The 25,523-nt window shown below is 32.8% G+C and overlaps 3 protein-coding genes across 3 annotated transcripts; all 3 read right to left on the bottom strand.

Annotated features, from left to right (window-relative positions):
- Positions 1-3,463: 3,463 nt before the first annotated feature.
- LOC129320549 (4-coumarate--CoA ligase-like 9) lies at positions 3,464-7,137 on the bottom strand. Its single transcript, XM_054966061.1, has 6 exons — positions 5,894-7,137; positions 5,453-5,642; positions 5,227-5,372; positions 4,284-4,351; positions 3,896-3,998; positions 3,464-3,801 (listed from the first exon to the last, which is right to left on the bottom strand). Exons 1-6 carry the CDS (start codon positions 6,980-6,982, stop codon positions 3,673-3,675), a joined length of 1,725 nt encoding a protein of 574 aa, XP_054822036.1. The 5' UTR covers positions 6,983-7,137; the 3' UTR covers positions 3,464-3,672.
- Positions 7,138-10,257: 3,120 nt separating this feature from the next.
- On the bottom strand, positions 10,258-14,879 carry LOC129319295 (adenylate kinase 4-like). Its single transcript, XM_054964314.1, has 6 exons — positions 14,499-14,879; positions 11,713-11,858; positions 11,498-11,617; positions 11,135-11,302; positions 10,681-10,770; positions 10,258-10,562 (listed from the first exon to the last, which is right to left on the bottom strand). Exons 1-6 carry the CDS (start codon positions 14,614-14,616, stop codon positions 10,461-10,463), a joined length of 744 nt encoding a protein of 247 aa, XP_054820289.1. The 5' UTR covers positions 14,617-14,879; the 3' UTR covers positions 10,258-10,460.
- Positions 14,880-19,779: 4,900 nt separating this feature from the next.
- LOC129319517 (nucleolar protein 56-like) lies at positions 19,780-23,567 on the bottom strand. Its single transcript, XM_054964622.1, has 8 exons — positions 23,228-23,567; positions 22,292-22,506; positions 22,026-22,183; positions 21,649-21,836; positions 21,317-21,569; positions 20,900-21,048; positions 20,648-20,782; positions 19,780-20,422 (listed from the first exon to the last, which is right to left on the bottom strand). Exons 1-8 carry the CDS (start codon positions 23,430-23,432, stop codon positions 19,938-19,940), a joined length of 1,788 nt encoding a protein of 595 aa, XP_054820597.1. The 5' UTR covers positions 23,433-23,567; the 3' UTR covers positions 19,780-19,937.
- Between the last annotated feature and the right edge of the window lie 1,956 nt (positions 23,568-25,523).

Here is a 25,523-nt window from a genome sequence, read left to right on the forward strand (position 1 = left end):
GTGAGCTGTCCAGAAAAAATTATCACATTCAAATAATATTAAATATAAATTAATTTTAATATTAATAATAAAAAAAGATTAAATTAAATATGTATTTTGTTTGAAGAATAGAATTGATTAAAATAATATCAAAAAAATTTATTTATATAACTTTGGACATTTTTAATTGAATGACGTGTTATATCTCACTTATCTAAGAATTTGTCATGTACTTTTTCAATCCAAAGTATAACCTTTTTAATTTAAAATATAAGCAATCAAATATATATAAAAAAATTATCATTTTACTTCTTGTATTTATTAACATATCTCTTGTATAAAGTCATCTTTTACTCATAATGAAAAGTATTGATAATTGAAATCAAATTGAGCAGGAAAAAAATGATAAGAATTAAAAGTAAAAATAAAAACATTGTCTATTTTTATGAAATGAAAAGTGGAAGAATGATAGATAGGTTTCAAGAGGATCAAATAATTTAAATTAAGTCCCAAATTGTTAAACTTTAAAAATTTACAAATTCAACTTTTAATTTTACAATTTCATTATAATAAATTTATAGGTTATTTTTAATTATGTTAAAATTTTAAAATATAAGTTACAAATTTATCATAATAAAATTTTAAAATTGAGAGCTAAATTTATAAATTTTTGTAGTTTGAAACTCTAAAACTCAATTTAAAGTAATTGATTCTCTTAAAATTTATTTGTCATGCTTCTATGAAAATTTCATTGAGATGTGAATTTTTTTAAAGTTGTTTACATTTTGAGTGAAAAAATACAAGTACTATGTGCTATCGTAACGCGGTCTATGCCGCACGAAAGTGAGGGGATAAATTTTGTAATGGAAAAGATCAATGAGGATTGAGTGGCAGGAGGACTAATCTAAAAAGTAACTAAACGCAAGAATCAAATAAAAAATTGACAAGCAAGGGACGGATTTTTCCCTCATTAAGTGACACGTTTATGTGGTGCATGGAAAATTAAACTACTTAAAATATATAACTATCAACTCTACATGAGCAAAGCCGAAAATAAAAGCTGAATTTAGAAAGTTGGTCTTAAAAGTTTTGTTTGAATAAGGTTTTAAGTTTTAAAAATAATTTTTTTTAAAGTGATCAAATTTGAAAAACTAGTCTTGATAAGCTTTATAAAAAAAAATTAGGCTTGGGTAACCTTTTAAGTCCTATTATATTTTTTTGTTGTGGAATACATGTTTGAAGTTAAGGACCTGCTGGCCTGAAATCTTGATCTTACATGCATTATATTATTATTAATTTTAATTTATTCTAAAATTAATTTGATATAATTTAATAAATATCAGTGTACAGTATAAAATTTCTGATATTTTTTATTTCTTTATAATTATTATGTTTGTGTATCTATAAAAAAAACTATTTCTTGATCAAGATTTAAATTTTATTATTATATTTCTAAATGTGTATTGTTTAATTTATAAAAGATTATGAGAATTATAATTTTTTTAATTTTAAAATATTTTAATTAATTTATAATATTTTATTTTATTTTTTTATAACAGAACTTGTGGGCCCATTCCTGAGCCATTTAAATAAGGGATGAACCTAAAACAGGAAGTGAAAAATAAAAAATTAAATTTAAGAATTAAAGCCCTTGTGGGCCAAGCTCATAAAGGCCGTTTGTTTTTCAGCTCTATTAATATGAGTTGGATGAAAGGTATATATGCCATACGAGTCCTTGTTATAAAATATATTTAATTATTTTATTGAAATTAAAGAAATATAATTAAGCTACTAATCTTATTTAAAAATGGAACAAATTTTTAATTTTATCTGTATTTAAACACAAATTTTTAAATTTACATTATATTCTATCTTATAATTAATAAATTTAGATAAAAATAATATTAAAAAATATAACTGATATCTATTATCTTATATCAAGGATTAAAAATTCTTCTAATTCACAGCTTACAAAAAGTATGTCAATCCCACGGCCTCCAGCAGCGGTAGTGGAATGTAGGATCAGAATTTAAGCTCCTACCCCTTCAAATTTTAAATATAAGCAAATATTAAGAACGAATAAAAATTTTTATTTTCATAAAATAGATATTGTTTTATCTCCTATTTTTAATTATCAATACACTTCGTAGTAACTACTGAGAAATACACTTATATGAATATTTAAATTAATAAATATAAAAAATAAAATAATATATATATACTGAATTGTTTATATTTTAAATTAAAATTAATTGAGAAATACTCTTATATGAATATTTAAATTAATAAATATAAGGGATAAAATAAATATATATATATATACTGAATTGTTTATATTTTAAATTAAAATTAATTGAGAAATACTCTTATATGAATATTTAAATTAATAAATATAAGGGATAAAATAAAAATATATATATACTGAATTGTTTATATTTTAAATTAAAATTAATTAAAAAAATTCTTATTTTTTGAATGAGTGGGAGTTTCGCGTTGGAGGTCTAGCAATACTGCCACTGTTTTCTGCTTTCGTCCACATGTTTCCTCCACGTGTACCATGTGTTATCATGCATGAATCTCATAACGGGAGATCATTATTGGTTGGATGTTGGGCCCACAAAAATACTAGCAAAATTTAACGTCATCGGATCATAGTCACCAGATCCTCCCAAGTCCGCGCCAAAAACATTCCATTTTTGTTAGAGACGCCTTTTTGAGTGTTTAAAGTCCCTCGTGACAATAAGTGGATTTGATGTTCTAAAAATATGAATATTGTCTTCTTAATGTAAGATGTGTTTGTAAAATTATAAAATGTTAATAATTTGATTTATAAACAAATTAAATGAATTACAAGTTGACACCAAAGATGATAAGTAGTTTTAGACTTTTCGAATCTTGATATATACTCGTCAATATCAGAATTTATAGTTACAATGTCATAGATGATTTGTATAAAGCATTTCGAAAGATAAAAGACCCTGAAGGATATAACAACTGGATGTTGACTTGTTGAAACTTAAACACTTACTTAAATATTTACTTGATAAGTCCGCGTTCGAATTTTGACAAATCAATGTATATTATTTTACACTGTACATTACTATTAGATCAGATAGATAATTAATTAATGTATAATTTTTAATTAAATTATTTTACAGAGTTTATAATTTATTTAACAAACTGATTAACTCTATCTAAAAATTTAATAAGTCTTTAACTTGACTCTCATATATTACACACACACATACATATATTAATAATATAATTTCTCTTAGTAACTTTATATAAGATAAAAAAATTGTGATAAAAAGTTAATAACATGTTTTATAAATAAAGCAAACAAATCTTTTTTCCTTTACCCTATTGACATCCTTAGAACTTGACTAATTGATTTCTTTTGAATAAAAAAAAATGTTATCTTTCTAAATTGTGGCAAGCAAAGCATTAACATACTGAGTTCGCTAATTAGTGCATTCTGCGTCGATAACGTTAAATAGCGGGAGTGTCCTATTTAATTGATTTCACAGTGTTGTGTTTATGCATAATATAAAATCTCAATATAAGTTGCACTGCTTATAAACTATTAACTACATAAACAGTACAGCTCATTTATCTTCATATGCTGTGCAATGCACAAAACAGACACAAGTTCTTTAAGCCTAAAGTGATTTGTTCCCATAATCATCGCTCTAATCACAATTTGGAGGAAACACTACCATTCAGAGCATAAGTAACCAATTCCCTTCTCAATATTTTACCTGATGCAGATTTTGGGATATTATTCACAAATGATAGTCGCCTTATTTTCTTGTATGGCGCCACCTGCAATGTAACATCACCGTGTAAGAAAATCAATCGATTAATTATCATAAGCCAAATTAATTCTCATCTTAACTAGATCAGTAGCAGCGATTACCTGCTTTGCCACGAAATCCATGACCTCGGATGCAATAATATTGCTTCCAGATTTTCTTACCACAAAAGCCATTGGTATCTGCCCTGCATCTTCATCTGGATAACTGTCACGAAGTAACACCCATATTAAATTAGCTCTGCTTCAACGAAACACATACTAGCTAGTGTACTTGAATCATGGATCTTATCCATGAAACGATATATGATTTCACAGACAAGTGCCAAGATTCATACGTTGTGCTCTTGGAGATTCTGCAAACTTTGCGGCTACATGGATATATATTGTCTTTCTTATCCAAAAAATACAATACTAAGAATAGGGTAGGAAATGGAAACGTGCTTTGGAAAATGAAAAGCAGTGAAAGATTTGGTTTTCACGAGATACGTACGGAATTACAGCAGCATCGGCAATTTCAGGATGTGAGAGAAGTAGAAGTTCCAACTCAGCTGGGGGAACCTGCTTTTACTTCAGAGTTCAGAGTCCAGTAGGTAAATGTAGTCGTCCAAAACGCAATTAGAGAAATTTTTAGTGAGCCCCTCAATCCAATATAATTTTAATCAAACCTTCAAAGTTCTAAAATTTCACTTTAAATGAAATTAAAAAGATAACTTAAATGATTTTATTGTTCCCAATAAAGTCAGGCATACAAACAACTTATATAAAAAAATAAATAACTGATATATAAAAAATGATCAATTGACATAAGTGAAATGAGAAGTTTTAAATTCATAATAGTATTATGTTATTAATGAGAATTACAAATCTTATCCATATCAGTTGTTTATTTTCTCTAAATAAATTAAATTATATTGAAACAATAAGATCATTTGGGTTTTTTTAAAATTTTATTTCAATCCTTTAAATGTACAGTAAATTTTCAGAGAATTTTAGAAAGTTGACTTAAATTATATTGGATCAAGAGGATGACTGAAAGGTTTTCACACAATTAATTAGCACCAGACTATATATATCTTGGACAGTACGTGCAATTTGAATGTTGATATAAGAATGCTAGGGAGTACTTCTACGATAGAGGAAAACTAACACGAGACAGTTTACTTTCTCCCTATTTTTAGCTTAGTATAATTAAAAATCGGGTCAATTTGACGGGTTGAACAGATAAAGTACCGTCAAAACAATATATTACCCAATTTAAGAACCTACTTTGCTTATTACCAACCTGACCATGGTTGGGCTATAATTTTGATTATTTAATCTTAAACCATTGTGTTGAACGGCGGTTGAATATGAGGTTTTTAGTTTGATTTTTGGTCTATATTTTTAACTTCAGAGCATTTGTACTCATGAACAGCTAACAGTAACATCATCACCTGGTATGCTTTGTATTTAATCAGCTCCTTTATCCTGTCGACAATAAAGAGGAAGCCATGGGAGTCAAAGTAACAAAGATCACCAGTCTTGAGCCATCCTTCTGAATCCAATGTGTCAGTGGTGGCCGTCTCATCTGCCACATAACCTGCATATATATTCCCCCATCAACCTATGAAACTTCTAATCTTATCCTCCAAGAAATAAGAATAGAAATTCTTCACGTGCCTTTCATAATTGTAGGACCTCGCAACCATAATTCTCCTTTCTTTCCAGGAGGCAATGCTTCTCCAGACACAGAATCCACTATTTTGGCTTCAAAATTCTTTTCTAGTCGACCCACTGAACCGTGACGCTTTGTCTCCTCAGGCCCTATCATTCTCGTTGCTAAACCTGAGCTCTCAGTCAAACCATAGCCCTGTCGATCGTCAATAAAAATACGATAAGCAGAATTGAGAGGGAAAAGACCGTTGAATTAATTTTTCAGGCCAATACAACATGTCATGCATGTAATCTTAATTGTACGTTGAGCATTTGAATCATATCATAACTTTACACGTAAGTCAAATTCAGAATATTTATCAAAATAAGTTATCATTAATTAACGCGAGCATGCTGGTACTGGATATTATAATGATATGTAACAGCATTATGGAAAACTCAACCCACTTCGCTAATTTCCACGTTGGGGAATTTGACTTTGAAGTTTTCAGCCACTTCTTTGCCAAGAGGGGCGCCGCCGCATCCCAGAAACCGAAGCGAGCTAAGGTCGTACTTGCTGGCAAACTCCGACTTAGTCAGCGCCACCACAAGCGGGGGCGACACCGGCATGGTAGTAATTTTGTATCTCTCTACCGCCTTCAACATCTCTCCGAAATCGAACCTCCGCATCAAAACCACCGTATCCCCTGCTGCCACGGACGAAATCAGCGCGAAAAAACCAAACACGTGAAACAGAGGCAATGGGAACAAGTACACACGGCGTGCTTCATCATTGCTATTCAGGTGCCTCGTGTAATGCAGCCCACTGATTACCGAAATAAAATTCCCGTGAGTCAACAAAGCTCCCTTGACTCGGCCTGTGGTTCCCGAAGAGAATAGAATCGCCGCCGTATCAGATTGACTCACCTCAACTGTGCCGCTTCCGCTGTTAACATTTCCGGGGAGTCCGTCAATCATGGAAAGGAACTGAGGCGAGTCGAGCAATATGGTACCGTATTGAAGGTTTGGGATCTTGTGGGCAGTAGACGAGGTGGCGAATGCGATAACGGGTTGAACGAGTTGAACCTGGTGAGCTACCTCCGAGTCAGAGCTCAGCGGGTTAGCGGGTGAGACGATGACTCCGAGAGACAAGAGAGAGAAATAGAGAACGGGAATGTGCAAAGAAGAAGGGGAGAGAATGAAGGCGACGTGGCCTTTGGAAAGAGGGGCGAGGGAAACGAGGGAGGAAGCGAGGTTTTTGACTTGGCGAAGGAAGAGGGAGTAGGACAGGAGGCGGCCGGTGACGGAGTCGATGAGGACGGTGGTGGACGAGACGGAGGTGGGGAGGAGAGAGCATGCGTAGTCGGCGATGGAGAGAGGTTGAGAGAGAGGAGGAACGGGGTGGTCAGGACGGAGGCTATGGAATGTTCTGGTTAGAAGGCAAAAGCCGGAGTTCGGGTCGACGGCAAGGCTAGGCTTCGCCTGGGATTGGTTTGCCATGGCAATGAAGACGGCGTTGACCGTGGAGCGTTCAGAGAGGAGAGAGGGCGAGATCATGTGGCTCAATCTTCAAATGACAAATATAGACACCGTAATTCAAATTTATGAGATCATATTACTTAATGTTATTGATGTAAATTAAATCATTCATTATTCACTGATAATGATCATTTAACTTATAACAGGATTGTAGATTTAAATCCTTCAGTGGATATGAGAAAGTTATCGATGAGCTATTTTTAAGTATTTCTATGCATAAACGCATGAAAGCATGAGGAACCTAATGAGGACCAACCATTTATTTTTCTTCATGAAAGAATATTCATAATTCATTGCTAATGGAGTATTATTTAAATAAAATAATAAATAGACATTCGTCTGGGTGTGGTGGTGGTGGAGGAATGGCTGAATGCACAATGCGGGCGTTGAACTCGGGCAACTCGTGAAGCCACTAGCCAGAGGCGCGCTGAAAGTACGGTTTTATCCTACGGGGACGTGGCTCGGCGGCTCAGAGTTGGTGATGGACGGCACAGAAAAAGAAAAGAGAGACAAGCGGGGAGTATTATTGTTATTATTATTTATTAAGGTTCCCTTGTGGATCCCAAAGTCGATGTATTAAACGACAAGATTCATCCAAACAAATTTACGTCAGTACGCTCGATAATGTAAGAATAAGTATCGAACACGCACATGTACTTGATACATACATGCTCAGAAGTGGTTTTGCATATACGCCGAAGTAGATTGCCTCTACTCAATCCTTGCCTGCTCTTTCAGGATTGAGCTTTTTTTTAAAAAAAAAAATTTGGTGGTTTGTCTTACTTTGTACCGTTATGTTTGGATTTCACTCTTATAAGATATTGGATTTTTTTTTCTGCAGGCTCTGTTTGTAAAACCAAAAATACACATTACAAACTAATGGGAGAATTTCAAACAAGGATCAGCAATGTGATTTAATTAACAGTGAGTTTTAAAAAATTTTAAAATCTCAATTCAGCACAAGGTATAAAGGTGAAGATAACTTTAATTATGAAAAAATTAAAATACCATTCACTTGTTGTACAGAATTATTATTGTTATTTTACTTGTTAATTTATTAATATCACTTATAAATTGTATTTGTTTGTCAAACAAATAATAACATTAGTTATTAATTTGTTAACTTTGTTTGTTAATGTACTAACATCAACCATAAATTACATGACCTATTTGTAACTTATAATTACTGTTAGTAAATTATAATAATTGTTAATAATTTATGATCAATATTAATAAATTGACAAGTAAAATTATAATTTAACAATTGATATTACTGCTTATAATTGAACAATTGATATCAAGTTTAATAAAATTATTAACATGCCAACTCATGTCATTTGCAACTCATATTAGTAAACAAATAAGTAAAGTAAGAAAATTAATAACTAATAATTCCACATGATAAGTGAAGGGTACCTTAATTTGTTTTACAGTTGAAATTATTTTCGCTGTTATCCCTCTGAACTGAGCTAAAATTTTAAAATCTTTTAAGATTCACTAATAATTAAGTTTCATCCTTAGTGTTTATTTGAAATTCTCCCAAAAGTAATTCCATACATATGCAAGTTAAAGTAGATTTTGGCAAATCGAGGTTCAATATGACAAATGTTTATTTTGAAAGTTTTAAGAGAAAATGATAGAAAAGTCCTAAAATAATTAATTAATTTAAGTTAGGTTTTAAATATTAAATTTCAGGAAGTTACAGCTCAATCTCTCAATTTTATAATTTTATTATGATGAATTTATAACTTATATTCTAAATTTTAATAAAATAAATAAATTTTTTTATTTTTTAATCATGTTAAAATTTAAAAAATAAGTTACAAATTTATTACAATGTTGTTGTAAAATTAAAAAATTAAGTTACAAATTTATGAAGTTTGGCACTTAAAATTTAACTTTAATTAACTAATTCTTTTGTAACCTTTTTATCATTATTCCAAGTTTTAAATGTGTGTGTGTTATTGATCTAGTTTTGATTCAACATAAACTGAAAAATTCAAGAAATAAATATGGATTTATAAAAAAAAGTCTCTTTATTTCCCTGGAGAATTGTCAATTAGAGACTCACCCGGCAAACCATTATGTACGATTTAAAAAAAATAAATAAATTATGTTTTAGATTCTTAAGCTTATTATCAAATTACTTCCGTTAAACCACAAAATAACGTATCTTTTAAAAACTTTATCTAATCCAAAATATAAAATATTAAATGACTTTTATATTTATTTTTTTAACTATACTCTTACAGCCTTAATTCATTTATTACTCTTTTTGAAAAACATCATGTATTAAAATTTTAATTTTAATTATTATTATCACAGTTCTTTTATAGAATATTTAATGAGAGTATAAATAAAAAAGTAGATATTTTTAAAATTTTAATGTTTCAACTAATATTATTTATAAATTATAAATTAATTAACTATAATTTATGTTGTGGTGTAAAGAGAATATATCAGTAACACTTTGGGAAACAGAATTTATCGGCGACAACGTGGACACGAGATCGCTGTTCTGGGTTTTTTCCGTGGCCATCACAAATCATGTTCTTTTCTGTTTGCTTGCATTTATTTGTTCGTGACATCCTCTTTTTTTATACAAGTGATATTAGGTTCCATAAACACGTCGCTTCTACTAACTTTTCTTTTTTTGGTTATGCACCATATTAAAAAAACAAAAGCAATTCTTAAATCTTAAACACAAAGTCAAGGGTTAACTGTTCCAACAACAGTCACTTCCATCCCTTGAGAAAAAATCGACCTAGCAATTATTTGCTTGTTGTTTATGTGCTTGCGTGTTTATAAAAACAGCTGATTTCAAAAATAATACCCGTGAAAATCTTCATAGTTCTCCAAATAAAAAAACTTAAATGATAAGTTTAAAAATAAATTTGGTAAGAATATTTTCCTTTATTCATAAAAAAATAATCCCTTCAATTCAACTTATAAGATATTTTAAAAAAAAAAATTTACCATCTCCAAATATAAAATACTTTAAAAATATTAATATTTCATTAAATAAATTTATTTTAATATTTTTCTTTCTCTCTCTATTTAATACTAATTACATATAAGTTTAATATTACTAAATGAAGAATATCTTTAAAAAAATTTATATTTAAATTTTTAAAAAAATGAGGTTGGGAGTATTTTAAAAATCTGAAAAAGTAACCAATTTTCCAAAATTGCGGCTCTTGAATTCAATTTCCCCACGAAACAAACATGTATCGCGAATCACAAGAACATTGACAGCACAGTCTACGATTGTTTTTTTCTTTTAAGAAAAAGAGTAACAGTAATACTCAATTGAATTTTATTTCATTAACTCATCAACTCTATGAGTTGGAAACTAAAGCCGACGTTTCTGACGAAACAAACCAGTTAGAGCGGAAGGGTGGGTGAATTTGAAGAGTATAATATTAAAATACAAATTGGGAAACTTGGATTATCAATGGGGAAAGCAAATGCATTTTGAGGTGAAGCTATCTAACTCTTATGAAGATAGCACCTTCCCCACTTCTGCCGTCACTTCTTTGGGAGATTTCTCAGCTGCGAGATTAGCAACAACGCCCTTCTTTGAATAATAATCAATAACCTACATTTCCATCCCATAGATTTTCATTATACAGAAATGAAATGACAGATTGATTTTGACCTTCAAACTTTGTTTCCTGTTTGAATCTTTTTAAGTCCAAGTGAATTGAAAATCATACCGGCTCAGTTTGCTTGTGAAATGCCTCCAGTCTCGACTTGAGAACAGTTGCTGTATCATCCTTGCGCTGAATAAGAGGCTCACCAGTAACCTAAGCAAAACAACTTTGTCATCTATACACCTACATTATATACAATAATACATGACAAGTTATATTATCAACAAATCGTGAACATGAACAGTGTGGCTCATACTGTAATCTGAGCAGAATTCACAAACGTTAACAATTCTCATGGATAGGACCAGTGTGGCCAGAAACCAAGTTGATTTACAAGTGAACACTAAAAATAAATTCAATTGTGGAGCCTCGACATATTCAGAGCTCATTCTACTCTGCTTGATTATATCTCAGGTTCTCATTCCTGTCCCTGTAAGCATCACTCATATTTTGCTAACTAAAATTTTCAAAATATAAATAAAAGGAAAAGAAAACATTCTGAGAGTGGTAGACTTACATCATCAACCCCAGGAACCTTGGGAGGAGCAAATTTTGTATGGTAGGTTCTGCCACTGGATGGGTGTATCCAGCGACCAGTAATACGCTCCTCAAGTACTGCGTCATCAATTGCAAAATTCAGCACTTTATCAATTTTAACCCCCTTCTTCTCCAGCATCTCATCAAGCTGCATGCAGAAGAACAGATAATATTCAAATTTCAGATTCATAGATGCAGAACAACAGCAAAATCTGAAATTGCAAATCATAAAGTTCACAACTGGCACTTCATGCAAACAAAAATGCGCAGTTGCGCACAACCCGCCCAACATCTCATACGAAAGAAACTCACACAGAAGCTTGGATGCCCAACAATGTAATACCTTCTCTGCTTGGACCACAGTTCTAGGAAATCCATCAAGAATGAAACCTTTCTGGCAGGATGGTTTCTTTATTGCTTCATCTATAATGCCAACAACTAAGTCATCAGAAACAAGTTGTCCCTGGAAAGTACCCGCATGATGTCATCTTCGAAATCTCTTCTAATAAGTGCACAAAAAGTGATACAGCAAAGCCACATCATAGAAAAAGGCCTTACCGCATCCACAGCTTCTTTAGCCTTGATGCCCAGAGGGGTTTTAGCAGCCACAGCTGCTCGTAACATATCACCAGTAGCTAGGTGGCACAAGCAGTACTCATCTTTAATTATTGGTGATTGGGTGCCTTTTCCTGATCCAGGTGGACCTGCATTTACAATTTTGAAGTTTAGTGCTGAGAAATAATTACAGCATATACAATTCTCATACTTTGATAATTTTTCACACCTACGATTGCTCCTGTCACATGTTACAATTACTATAGCTTAATGAATGTTCAACACCCCACCCCCCCCAAAAAAAAAAACAAAAAAGAAAAAAAAATTGACAGGCATAAGTGCTTACTGCTTGCAAGGGAACAAGCAAGCCAGTCATCAAAACTTACTTAAATCTCTGAATCAGTGAATCTAAACCATTTGTGTTGAAGTGAATTCTTGAAGGAAGAATATTATACGTGTCAATCAAGCCAAATAAAGAGTATAACATAACCTGAAAACCAATGATTAGTCATTATTAACTTATTAGAGTAAACGATTGTTAACCCCAGATGATTGACAGCATGCAGCAAACTGTTGCAATAAGGACTCCTAAAGCCATAGCACACCATGCACGGTTCAAATAGCAAAAGGGAACTGCAGAGCATGCACTAGATGAGTATGTGTGAATGGAATGCATGCGTGCATACATGTGTATGTGCATATAGTACACACACGTATACATCCAAAATATAAATTGAACAGGTATCTACCACCAATAATTGCCAGTAGAAGTATGAGATGTTCTATATGATGGACACATAGTATGGCACCCTTACTCTCACATTGAATAGTATGGGATGTTCTATAGAATACATAAGTTGGTTGACACTTTAATAGCTTTTAAGAAAAGCCTCCCCGTCATACTTGGGTGCCCAAGAAAATAATAAATCAGAAAGAAGCTCACATTGTGTGGAAGAAACAGTGTCTGCCTCATAAAAAAGACACTTGTAAATAGTAAACACTCGGTCTTCTCTAATGGTCAAAGTAGAAACACAAATTGGCCAAATGGCACACACCATGCACTGTTGCCCTTGGCACAGGTGGCATGCAATGGCAATGACACAACTGCGGTGTTGCCCAGTTGCCCTTGGCATGAGGCAATGGCCAATGGCATCCATAATAACACGCCATCAACAAAATATGGTTTAGTCCAAGAAAATTATTGACAAAATACTAACAAGAACAGAAACATTCCCCATTTTTAACAGGAGAATCACATTACAATTTCTCATGCTACTGCTATATATACTGATTTGCAGTACCAATTCACTGTTTCAAAATTAGAGTTTCGAAAGAGTGGCATAAAGAAAGATAGGGACTTGGTTTCCAGATTTAATTTTTTTATTTTATTTTATTAAAATAAAAAATTATATAAACTATAAACAAACTTAATAAATCTTTTTATTGTTTAGACAGTCCAAATTTAATATATACGATTTAGATATAATATTAAAAAAATTTAATATAAACGCTGCACTGTCCAGAATATATCTGGACAGTTAATTTATAAAAATTATAAAATTTTAATATTATATTTGAATCATATATATTAAATTTGGACTGTCTAAGCTTATAAAAAGATTTATTAAAATTTTTTATAGTTTATATAATTTTTTATTTTAATAAAATAAAATAAAAAAGATTAAATCTGGACTACCCAAATATTTCTGCATGGTCCAGATTTATTATCTCCAGCTGCAGCGGAGGGCTTCCCTCCGAAAGATAGAGGGGCACCTTAAAAAAGAGAATCTCCAAACTAAAGTGACAGTGGACAGCTTACATCGGACACATTATTATCTGAAAACAAAAATACTAACCCTACAATGTAAATTTTTACAATGCAACAATGACCAGTAAAAACACAAAAGAAACCACATTATCTCATCCGTCTCACAATCAAAATTAAGTAGATTCACCAACAAAAAGAAGCATGTTCTTGAGCACGGTATAGACCTCCTCGTAGAGACAACGATGGATTTCAAAACACTAAGCGCTAGACCTTAAAATGACCTCCAAACATGAGAAATACGCTCACAGGCTGCTAAAATCATATCAAGGAAAACCCAACTCATCTACCACAGATGATCAAGAAAAACTCCCGGGATGCCTGAAAATCAAAAGACGATCAACCAGCAAGAGGAAAACTGTATCAATTTCAACTCCAGCAGACAAAAACCTTATAGCCTGTTTGATTCGATCCAGTGCAAGGGGATTAGCTGTAATCATGATGCATTACATGATTTCAGCTGTTTGGTTGGCACCAGGTAATGTAAAGCAAATTACATCATACACTGTAAAAAGGATTACATCAATAAACCTATGCAATCCCCATTACAACCACATTTTATATCAAAATATCCTTCCTCATATAACATATCAAACAAACACATGTAATCCTTATTACATTACATTCCATTCCTTAGCGTTACATTACATTAGATTCTTTTTGAACCAAACGGGCTATTAACTTCTCGAGCCAAGGTATATTCAACACCACTTTTTGCTTCTTTCTTGTAAAATGTTGCCGCAAATTACGCCCAGACCATCAAATGATTACAATTATACACATAAAAGTCATGAGGAACCTTGTGCAATCCCTAAATTGAACGCTAACAAGGGCGAAAAAAAACTCAGAAAGGCAAATACATCAAACTTGTCAAAACATTCAAAGAGAATTTTCGGATCTGAAAACAAAACCAGGATAAAAATGGAAACTTGAAGCGGGGCGAAGGTTAGAAGTACATAAATACCAATGAGAATGAGACGCTTGTCAGTTTTGGAGGAGCATTTCAAGCGACGGAGAACCTCAGTCATGAGATCCACAGACGGAACATCCTCCAGGTTAACTGCCGCACTACTGCTTGCCATTCCTCTCTCTTTTTTCTGCCCTGTTGCTCATCCTTCCTAATAGCCTCGGTTTTCTCGTCTCAGCAGTCAGCAGAACGAGCTCACACGTTTTTAGTGACGACGGGAATTTAAGCTTCCGAATCCGAACGCCTCAGATTTCGGACACTCCAAAACTTTAAATTCAAGCCGCCGCAACAAATGACAAGTGAAAACAGGTTCACTTGAGGTGACCGCCTTGCCCTTCGCTCCAAGCGTTAGTGTTAGGTGATGGTTTGGAAGGCACCAACCTGTTTACCCAAAAAAGCGGTACCAACCTTTTGACCAAAAAAACAAAAGCAAAAGCAAAACAAAATTGGCGCCAGCCTCCATGTTTCTTTCTTTCCTTTTATTTTAATAAATATTTTTTTTAATGTCATTAAGGTTTAGAGTTTAATCTCTCAAACGTTCTTTATAATTCATGTCCTTAAGGGGAAACAACAGAGACAATTTTGTGGAATTATATTACTCCCTTCCGTTTTTCCCAGTATATTTTATTAAAATTAAGAAAAATATTAATATTCATTAATTTTATATAAAAATTTAATAAATTTCTAATTTTAACACTATTATATATATGTATATACGTACCTTAATAACATATTTATCTATTGAAAGGCTCTCTAACATCCATTCCTTTGAGGTGGCCCTCTATTATCCATTTCCTTGGAGGTGAGGTCCGTGATTATGGACAGCAATAGGTATAAGTTGGAGGGGCAAATGCACCCCATTAATTTGAAAAAAATTATAAGAAGGGATTATACATTTTGCTATTTTGTATATCTTGATTCAAATATTTTGCACCTCTTAGCTTAATTTTAGGGATTTTTACATAAATAACCCATAGTACAAGATCAAATAAAAAAAATAACTTATCATTTCTCAAATTTCAAAAATAACCTTTTTTAATATTTAGATTATAATTAATTTACAAAACTGTCTTTTTTAATATTTGCTTTTTTGAAATAACAGGAGATTCAAAATGTAAGAAATCTTTGAAATGAGAGAAACAAATGAGAGAGAGAATACGAAACTCGATGCAAGAAAGATGAACAGGAGATAACAGAGCAACAAGCCACACAGACAAATGCGAAGTGAGATACATCAATGAAACAGAGCACGCCAGCAGGAAAATAGAGTTACAGATTCATGATTTTTTATTTTATTAATTTAGGTATTTGATTCCCTGTGATAAACTAAAAATTCAAAATTTTTTGTGGACTATATTTGATCTATTTTGGACCAATAATTATGTGTTTTTATATTATTGATATATAATACTGCATCATTAATATACAATTGTATATCAATTTAAAATAAGTTTATATCTCATTGTCTGGTTATGTTAATTTACAATAATATATAAGTGATATACTATATATCACTTATATATAAGCCATATCAACAAAAACTTACTATTTGATTATCATTGATATATAGAGCCGTATATCAATGATGTAGTATTGCATATCAATAATAAAGTTTCCTTTTTAATGTCTAATGTCCTTTTCATAATATCTGAGAAAATAGAGAGAGAGAGAGAAAGGGAAAGCTTTGTGACGAAGATGGTAATTCAGAAAAATTAAATAAAAAATTCTAATAAAAAAAGTACTATACAATAGATGAATATAATGATTTAGAAAAATTAAATCAAAGAATCTGATAAAAAAATATTCAGAGATAATAAATTAGAGAAAGCACGTACAATATGATTTTTTATTATAAAAATAAAAAATCCAATCAATTGAAGACTAGTTAAATAAAATATATTTTGTTTTAATAATAAATTTATTTTAAAAATAAAAAAGGAAAAAACACATTTAATTAATTTTATGAATGAATCATATTTCAAAATATTCAAAAACTTCATCCATAATTTATGAGAATTATATTTTTAAAATTATTGAGTTAATTTTCTCTTAATTTTAAAGATGTTTGGGTTTTTAAAAATTTTAAATATGTTTAATTGAAGCTCAAAAAAATGTTACACCCTAGCTTAGGGCTTTGGCACCGTCACTGCCCGTGATGGTTTTTTGGAGGAGAACAAGACCTGCTAGCAATTTCACAATGAACGCAGCTCACAACTTTGTCAACAGATCTCAGATTTAGGGTCATTCAGGTCCTTGGCGCGAGATCTGGAAGCTTTCGGTCCCCGAAAGGATCAAAATGTTGTTTTGGCAAGCTGCCCACAAGAGATTGCTAGCAAACTTTCTTAAAGCCGAGAGAAGCTTGATGAGAGTGTTGACTGTCCCTTTGAGCGTCTTTGCAAGGAAACAGTTTCACATATGCTCGGAGAGTGTCCTACTACGAAAGAACTTCGGTTACGATCGACTAATTCTTGTTATTTGTCTAGTTTGGAAATTTTTTCTTTGTCGGAATGGATGAGTTGGAATCTTAGTCATGAAGCTGGCACTGGAGTAATGATAAAATGGCCATAAAAGCGGGTCTTTGGTTTCGCTTGCTGGATTCTATAGAAAAATAGATGCTGTGGCGAGTTTGAGGGCTCTAGATTAAATGTACAAGACATGTATGGCTCCATTCTTCACCAACTTAGAGAAGATGAATCAATCTCAGAATCGAAGCAGATCATTCTGCAATCAAGACTTCGTGAGGGGCAAGCTTGTGGCCCACCCAATGCAGGAGGTCTGTGGTTTGATATAGATGGATCTGTCACTGGATGGGATGGGCTTGCTAGATGCGGTGGCGCACTCAGATTCTAATGGAACTTGGAGAATGCCCACTCATTGCTGCTGAATTACTTGCAACCTTGACTGCCTTGCAGATATGTAAGGATCGTAATGAGGGAACGGTAAGCATTTTCACGGATTCGTTAGAAGCCATGAATCTCATGATTTGTGGGGCACGACAAGAGCACCCTATGAATTATGAAATCCAGCAGATCAAACAGGTGCTAGCAAAGACGGAAGGCATTCAAATTTTCCATGCCTATCACGAGAGTGTATGCTGCGCTAACCAACTGGCAAGAAACACTCATTTTGTGGATTTTGACACTCTTATCCTTCAATCTGTCCCTATCGAATGCTTTAGTTGTGATTTAGCTTTGGTCTAATGTAACCTCCACCGCTGTAGAGGAGAACTAGACGTGTTTGTTTTTCTTTTGACCAAAAAAAAAAAAAAAAAAGACACCAACCTCCGTGTATACTTCTTTCTTTTTATTTTAATAAATATTTTCTTAATATCATTAAAGTTTAGGGTTTAAACTCTCAAATGCTCTTCATAATTCATGTCCTTAAGAAAAAAGAGGGAATTTTGTGGAATTATAGTACTCCCTTCCGTTTTCTCAATATATTTTATTAATACTCAGAAAAATATTAATATTCATTAGTTCTCTTTAAAAATTTAATAAATTTCTAATTTTGACACTATTAAAAAATTTTTTTTTAATAAAGCATTTATCTTTAATAATATTTACAAAGAATAAAATATAAAACTTACAATAAAAAAATTAATAAAATATCTTATAAATAAGATAAAATTTTTTTACTATGTTTTAGAAATAGGGCTGAGGGAGCATTTTAATAAACATTAATCCTATTTAGTCTAAATTTTAGAATTTAAAGATCCGCAGGACTATAGCTTCCTCTAGGCTCCCTGTTGATAACTTGAGACTTGATCAAATGATTCATTCCAATATTCCAATGGAGGGGGTACGATTTCCAAAACTTTTAGGTGGTGAATTATAATTTTTTAAGTGATTATAGTGATGCGATCTCATTGACTAAGACTATATATCAGCCCTTAAAGATCAAGGCTTAAGTGAGCGGGTCTTATTAAATTCAATCATAATTTAGGATTTTATTTTTTAAATCTTGGTACTGGTGCTCAAGGTTGAAGGCTAAACGTATGGCCTTAACCCATTTTGTTTTCTCTTTGAATTTAAAAACCTAAAAAACACTTATAATATCAAAAAAAGTTATTACATATAAGATTAAATTTAGAAAAATGAATTTAAGTGAATCCACACCACAATAATATTATCACTATTATCAAAATATTAATATAATTTGATTTTTTTTTTCTTGTATAGCCTCTTAAGTGGATGAGTCAATGAGGAATAGAGAAATGAGTCCTCAATCTAGAATTTTGCTTTCTTTTTAGTTAGTCTTTCTTTTTTTAGGATAAAATTTTTAAGAAAATAAGTTTAAAAGGGCAAACTCTTTTAAAGTTTGAATTATTATTTTCTACTCTAAAATAACGATTCGATTCTGATTATTTTTAGGTTTAAAAACACTAGATTGACAAATTCTATCCTAATTACTAGCCTTACCTTTAACTACATAAAAGTTCAAGGACCTCTGTTGATAGTGATTTACTTTTTATGCCAAACCCATGGCAATGCTAGAGAGAGACTTGCAAAACTCACCCTTTTGAAGTTGTTGGCTTTTTAGAAATATTTTTAAAATTAAACTAGATATTAAACTAAAAAGATTAACAGTTTACAATTCGTATGATTTAACGGATTGAACCAACAGTTGAACCGATGATGTAATAATTAAATTAAAAAATTATATACGTATATAATAATCTAAATATAAGAAATAAATATAAAATTATTACTTAATTTAAAAATAAAACTAAATATTTTAAATTTATCAAAAATTAACATATTACATGATATAACATAATATCAAATAATTAATTTAATAAAAAAATTTAAAACAAGAAAAAGGACATTTTTTTTGAACAGTCCGATTATTAAAAACCAAATCCAGTTCCCGATTTGATCTAATTTCCAATTCGACTGTCGATCCAAAGCAACCCAACTCTTCAAATGATTTTTTTCAACTTAACCAAGCCGTTCGCCTGATTGATCAACAATCCAACCATCTGATTTGATTCAATTTTTTAATCATTCATTGCTTTCTAACTTCTACCCATTTCTCCTTAATTTGCTTCTCAGATGCATGATATATTATTACGATAGTACCCAATCTGTACGAATGATATACTACAATATTGGTACCCAATCTGTGCACAGCAACTAGGAAAATGTCCTACTAACGAAATCTCAATTCGCAACATTATTTTTATTCAGACATGTTTATTACATTTTACCCGATTTTTTTTTTTTTTTTGTGTCATCGTTGCTGCAGAACAATCGTGGATTTGAATCTCCCAATCGGATACTTATAGAATGGCTTAGAGCACGGTATATTAAAACGGTGACAGACTCGGGGCCAAATCTTAAGCGAAGAAGAACAAGGCCAACATAGGGCAAGTTCCAGCATCCAGATTCAAAACTAATGAATTTACCATCATACGCAACAAGACATCTATTTTCACAGCTAGTTTACTGGCTGCTCAGCATCCGCACCTTTTGATTTCTTCTTTTTCTTCTTAGTTTCCTTGTCATTCTCAAATACTTCCACGTCATCTCTTTTATCCTTCTTTTTCTTTTTAATTGTTTCATGCTGCTCGTTATCAACCCCATCAGCACCATCCGCATCCTGGTCCAATTTCCTCTTCTCTTTCTTTTTCTTCTTCTTTTCTGACTTGTGATCCTCCGCTGCACCTCCATTTGTGGTTGCCATGGGCTTATCCACAGCCATGTCTCCACCTTCCTCATCCAGCAGCTCCATCTCCTGACCCAATTTCTTCTTTTCTTTCTTTTTCTTCTTTGCTGATTTATGATCCTCCAATGCACTGCCATTTGTAATTTCTGTGGGCTTATCCACATACATGTCTTCACCTTCATCTGCAGAAACTTTTGACTTCTTCTTGTTTTTCTTGCTTGATACTTCAACAGGCACTTCTGTTTCCATCTGTGTGTCTGCAACATCAAGAATAAATCAGCAAAATGGCACTATTGAACTTTTACTAAGGAAAAACGTGTATCCTGGTTAAAACCATTTTCACTTCGCAATATTTTGTCAATTACATTCTCTGACATTTTACTTCCATAAGTAACCAAATAGACAATCTCAACTTTTGAAGAGGTTCAAAGGGGGAAGCGAAATGCCTCGGCAATATCATGTCTATTTGCATTACTACAAACCTTTGTTTTGAGCACTTTCAATAGCAGACTTCATGACGTCTATGTTCTTACGCGGGGCAACTCCCTTGTCATAAAAGTCAAGTCGCTCTTCAACTTGTTCACGAAGTTTCTCCCCAAAAGCAGAAGTGCCACTCTCTGCATCACGGTAGAAGTGTAGAACAAAATCAGATCAAACATGGAGGGAATAGCCAACTCAGAAGAGATGTCATAAGAGATAAACAATGCTAACAAAATTTTAAGCAAACTACTAACCAGAAAAGCAGTCAATGCGTGACGCAATCGAACACTTGTTTGCAAGATAGCGAGCCATTCGCCCCTTATTCCTAGCAGATGCTCGACCAATAAAAGATGAATGGAATATCAGGCCATATTTAGGAGTGTTCCCTCTGGTTTTCAATGCCCTGAAATGTACAGGCAAAGACATTTATTGGAAAATGAATTCCATAGGAAAAGTGAAACATTAGAAGAAATAACAGCATCCAGGATGCAATATAAATTAGCATTTGCTGTTGATGATCAATTCAATTGTTATCTTCGCAGAATACATATGATAACATGGAAGGGGGAAAAATGACTAGGAAATTTACATCTGAATCCTCTTAGTTTCAATAAGTAACCACAACTTGAAAAAAAAAAAAAAAACCCAGAAACAGGTATTGAGTTCAAAACCTGAATAAGGCCTTCTCTGCACCAAGAATTTGGAGAGTGGAAGAGGGGCACTTAGCCAGATTGGTGAGACTACCAGCATGGGAAATCAAACGAGCACCAACAACTTCACCAATCAAAGAGGCCAAATTTGGTGCTATGTCGTTCATCTTAGCAACCAGATAATCATAAAGCTTCCTTCTATACTCAGAGAGATCCATTACCCTCTGTGCAAATTGCTGGACATTAATCAAGTCCACTGGGGACAAATCCTGGCCTGAAGAAAATAAAGAGATAGCAAATTTCAGAAGAAATTGGAACAAAGGTTACACGCAAAAAATGTACAGGAATTCTACCCATAGATGCCTTGGCAGCTTCAACTATCTCCTTTGCCTTATCCTCATCTCCGACTATGTCTGTCAAGCCTGGGATTTTGTCTTCTGCCAGCTTCGATTTATCCTCAATAAATTTAGCCACCTTGGCATACAGATAGTTGTCATTTATAATCTTCGCAAGCTCGGGAAAATGCCATGAGTACCATTCTCTGCAGAGAATTGATAATTTTACTTCAGATAAAGTTTATACTCGATTTCTAAAAAAAGAAAACAAAGAAAAGTTCTTCAGATTGATTTTATAAAATTTATTATTTTTTCTGTGGCGAAAATCTCCAATGGTATCAAACGGTTCAATGTTTCAAGAATAGACTATATTTGGAAATCAATGTCAACGATACCTGACTCTCATTGCGAAGGAATTAATATCCTTATCAAGTGTATCAAGAAGGAAAATTGCCTGGATGACCATGTTATCAACTCGATTTACATTAAATTTCACCTTTGCCCTGCTATAACTGTGCCCCAGACCAAGTTGTGCTTTTTCCAAATCTCCAGGCTATGAAATTAAAGAAAATGGAAGAAAAGTGAAGATATAATAAAAAATATCTGGGAACGTAAAGGAGCCTCAGGTGAAAAAACAAAGAGACCAAAAAAAAATGCTAACCTTGAGATCCTTCATAAACCTATCAAAATGAAGTCGCACACCACGGAGCAGCTCACCCACGAACTCATTACTTTGGCAAGGAATTTTACTTAGTTCGGCAATCTGTGAACCAATCTTAGGATCTGCTACTCCTAAGCTGAACTTCGCCTTCTTACCTTCCTTGACTTTGGGAAGATTGAGCTCAAGAAAGCTCCTCAGCTCATCAGTCAATAAGCCTGATAAGAGACAAAAGTAAGAGGTAGAAATGAACACTACGAGCAAACATACTAGAGGGTCACATTTCAATTCTATTGTAAAAAGAGTAGAAGACCAACACCAAAAGTTGTGAAGCAAGAATTAGAAATTAAAATTTGCAATAATCGCGTCTACCCCTAATAAAATGGTAACATCATGTTCCAAGCTAATAGAGTTATATATTCCAGATTTCCAGAAAATTTATAAATATGTCATTAAACTATGATTCAGGTTAGACTTCCAATGTCCTGACTGCTTCTCCGGACTCCAAAAGGGAGACAAAGGGTGTGGAAGAGCGGAAACTCGAATATGATCTCGGTTTAAGAACACATCTTTTCACAACCTCCTAAATCGATGTTAATGACACATCGATTAATCTCAAATTTAACAGATAAAAAGCTATAAAGGGGAAAAAAGTGAGAGAAATGAGAAGCCCCAGAAACATAATGGCCATAATACAATTTTGGCATATGCGAGCCTCAATAACTGATATAGCAACTTCATACAAGACCTTGCAGCGGGAGGACTACAGAAATAGTCATGAAGCCAGAATGCACCATCGATTTATTAGGTTTTAAAAACACAGTGTTGACGTAGGAACAAGCGAGGCGATTAAAAACGGAACGGACTATATACCAACTTGAGATTTCGAGGCAATGAACTCATTCTAGAAATGGAAGTTCGGAGCCTGAAGATAGCTACCTTCAGAGACCGCGTTACACTGTTTGAGGGCATCAAATGCAGACTCAAAAGGAAGAAAAGCCGTAAGCTGAACCACCTTCCCGAAGCGATTCAAGTCCGAGACAGAGTTCCGGACAGCTTCGGTGTTCTGCCCTATTTCATCAAGGCCATGAGCATGGAACAGAGCGAAGCCAGAAGCCGATTCATAAAGTATGTAGAGTGCCATTGAAGACCAAAAACTCCAAAACTATGAGAGCTAACGGGAAGCGGCTAAAGGATGAAGAGAAGTGACGAAGTGAGCATCTGAAGCTCTGCTTCTAACAGGGGTTAGGGCTTTCAGCTAGAAAGGACGAAGAGCTTGCCCGCGATTTTATATTATGGCCGCGACGCAGCTCACCCTCCTTTTTATATATCACCGTAAAATTTACTTTTTACTAATTTATGTTTCTCAAACAAATTGATTAAAATTTAATTTTTTTTAAATTTTCACGACCTCTAATTTTACACTTGATTTAAATAAATATATAGCATTTATTTTTATTTTAAATATTATCATTAATTATTTGAGTGGGTTATAAAAAAATAAAGATATTAAAATGTGTGTGCGTATAAATATAAAACATAAATATTTTATACCAACAGGACCAAGAATACCAAATATATTGTGGTCCGAATTGAGAATTTGGCGATTTGCTATCTTGGACCCTTGAAAGGACAATAATTTTATGTCTTCTTTTTAAAAAAGGTGTGTGAGATGAAAGCGTGCTTAGTTCACATTGTGAAGAATGCCTAGAAGGTGACAAGTCCACGCACGTATATTCTGGGCAAGAGGGCTCTCGTGTAATAAATAATGTCTGAAAAATTCAAGGAGTGTAGCATGGAAATTATCGATTAGAGCACCGCTTAGAATAGAAATGGGCTTCCCTTCCGATCAAGGGTAACGAAAGCTGCTCAATGATTGCATGCTAGCACACCATTAGGGATTGACATAGTTGAATAAGATTTGGCTTAAAAATATTTAAATAAGCTCAGTCATAAGAGCTCATCAACTTGTCAAGCATTAATTTAAAAAATGCTTATAAAAATATTTATATATTGTCTATAAGTTAAATTCTCATCTAAGCAGGGGATTTGAATTCATAATTTATAAACCAAAACTTATAGACTAGACCAACATTTATTAATAATGTAATTAAACTAGCTATTCCATAGAAAGTTTGGAATGGCCGGGGTAAGTTTCGTCAATTTTCAATTTACCCAGTCCTCATCATGGTTTAAAGACAGCAAAGAGACAGGTGGAACACTTGGCTGCTAAAACAAGGACAACACTAAAAATTGCAGCCAATGTACTCTTAGGCAAAAAAAAAAAAAAAAAAGTCACTCGTCTCTTCATCCAAAAAGAAACATCAACCGGAAAAATGAGCATGCTCTTTATTTGGAAGGAGAAAGAAAAGGTGCACGGGCTAGAGCAGAAGCAAAGGCATAAAAAAAAAAAAAGAAGAAGGGTTTCTCATTCTGTTTTAAATGCGGGCTCAAAGCCCAAGAACTTCTTTGCGCAGACAATTTATCTTTTTTGTTCTCTGGGATCAACTCGCATTGGATTGACCACGTTCCCAGGGGAACTCTCAATTGCATCACGTCAGAGTTTTGTAATGTGGGCCTCCCATTTTGCCCAATCCGCCCAAATTGCGTTGCTCTATTTTCTCCTAGCCCAATAAAGTGAATGCATTTGATATGTTCGGTTTTTTATTAAAAGAAATGTACAGTGGCCAACAAAAGATTGATACTGTTGTTAAATATTTGATTTATAATTCATGAGATTATATGATCAAATTTTACTAGAATTTATTGGTAGATAATCTATAATAACTTTATAAGTGCTCGTTAACTCTGAATATATACGATGGCCTTGGTGAGCTTCAATATCCAACTCATATAAGCTTTTTTTTTTATTAAAAAGAAAAAAGAAATGTGCAATGTTCACTCAGAAAAATGTGTAATGCATAATTTCCTATTTTTTAGTTTTTGCCTGTACGAAGGTTGCTTTTCGAAAAGATTGTGGTCCATAACTAGGACGCTACTCTTTGATTAAAAATACTTATTTTATCTTCATTAGGACCTATTATGCATCAAGATTATACATTGGGAATGAAATTTCAAAGATCGCGTAATCAAGGAAATAAAGCAAAAGTACTATTTTTTGGTATTTTATGTAATTAAGTATCATAACTTTTTGGCCAGCTTCTATAACTCTCTCGGATAATGCCGGCAAGAAAAACAAAGCCGCTCGCACCCAACTCTTCGATCATAAAAATTA

Source organism: Prosopis cineraria, unplaced genomic scaffold (assembly GCF_029017545.1).
Source record: "Prosopis cineraria cultivar Desert tree isolate PC_DT_omini unplaced genomic scaffold, ASM2901754v1 PC9, whole genome shotgun sequence".
NCBI lineage: Eukaryota > Viridiplantae > Streptophyta > Magnoliopsida > Fabales > Fabaceae > Prosopis > Prosopis cineraria.

Bases quoted from the DNA above. Each gene is read 5' to 3' on its own strand.
- LOC129320549 (XM_054966061.1), bottom strand. From the start codon at position 6,982: ATGATCTCGCCCTCTCTCCTCTCTGAACGCTCCACGGTCAACGCCGTC. The intron at 5,643-5,893 runs GTGGGTTGAGTT...GACGATCGACAG, and splicing joins CCAACGTGGAAATTAGCGAA to GGCTATGGTTTGACTGAGAG. The intron at 3,802-3,895 runs GTAATCGCTGCT...GTTACATTGCAG, and splicing joins TGGATTTCGTGGCAAAGCAG to GTGGCGCCATACAAGAAAAT.
- LOC129319517 (XM_054964622.1), bottom strand. From the start codon at position 23,432: ATGGCACTCTACATACTTTATGAATCGGCTTCTGGCTTCGCTCTGTTC. The intron at 21,837-22,025 runs GTATCGTTGACA...AATTCTCTGCAG, and splicing joins TCCTTCGCAATGAGAGTCAG to AGAATGGTACTCATGGCATT. The intron at 21,570-21,648 runs GTAGAATTCCTG...TATTTTCTTCAG, and splicing joins AGCTGCCAAGGCATCTATGG to GCCAGGATTTGTCCCCAGTG.
- LOC129319295 (XM_054964314.1), bottom strand. From the start codon at position 14,616: ATGGCAAGCAGTAGTGCGGCAGTTAACCTGGAGGATGTTCCGTCTGTG. The intron at 11,303-11,497 runs GTATTACATTGT...TTCTGCATGCAG, and splicing joins CTGTGGTCCAAGCAGAGAAG to CTTGATGAGATGCTGGAGAA. The intron at 10,563-10,680 runs GTATGATTTTCA...ATGGAAATGTAG, and splicing joins TTCACAAGCAAACTGAGCCG to GTTATTGATTATTATTCAAA.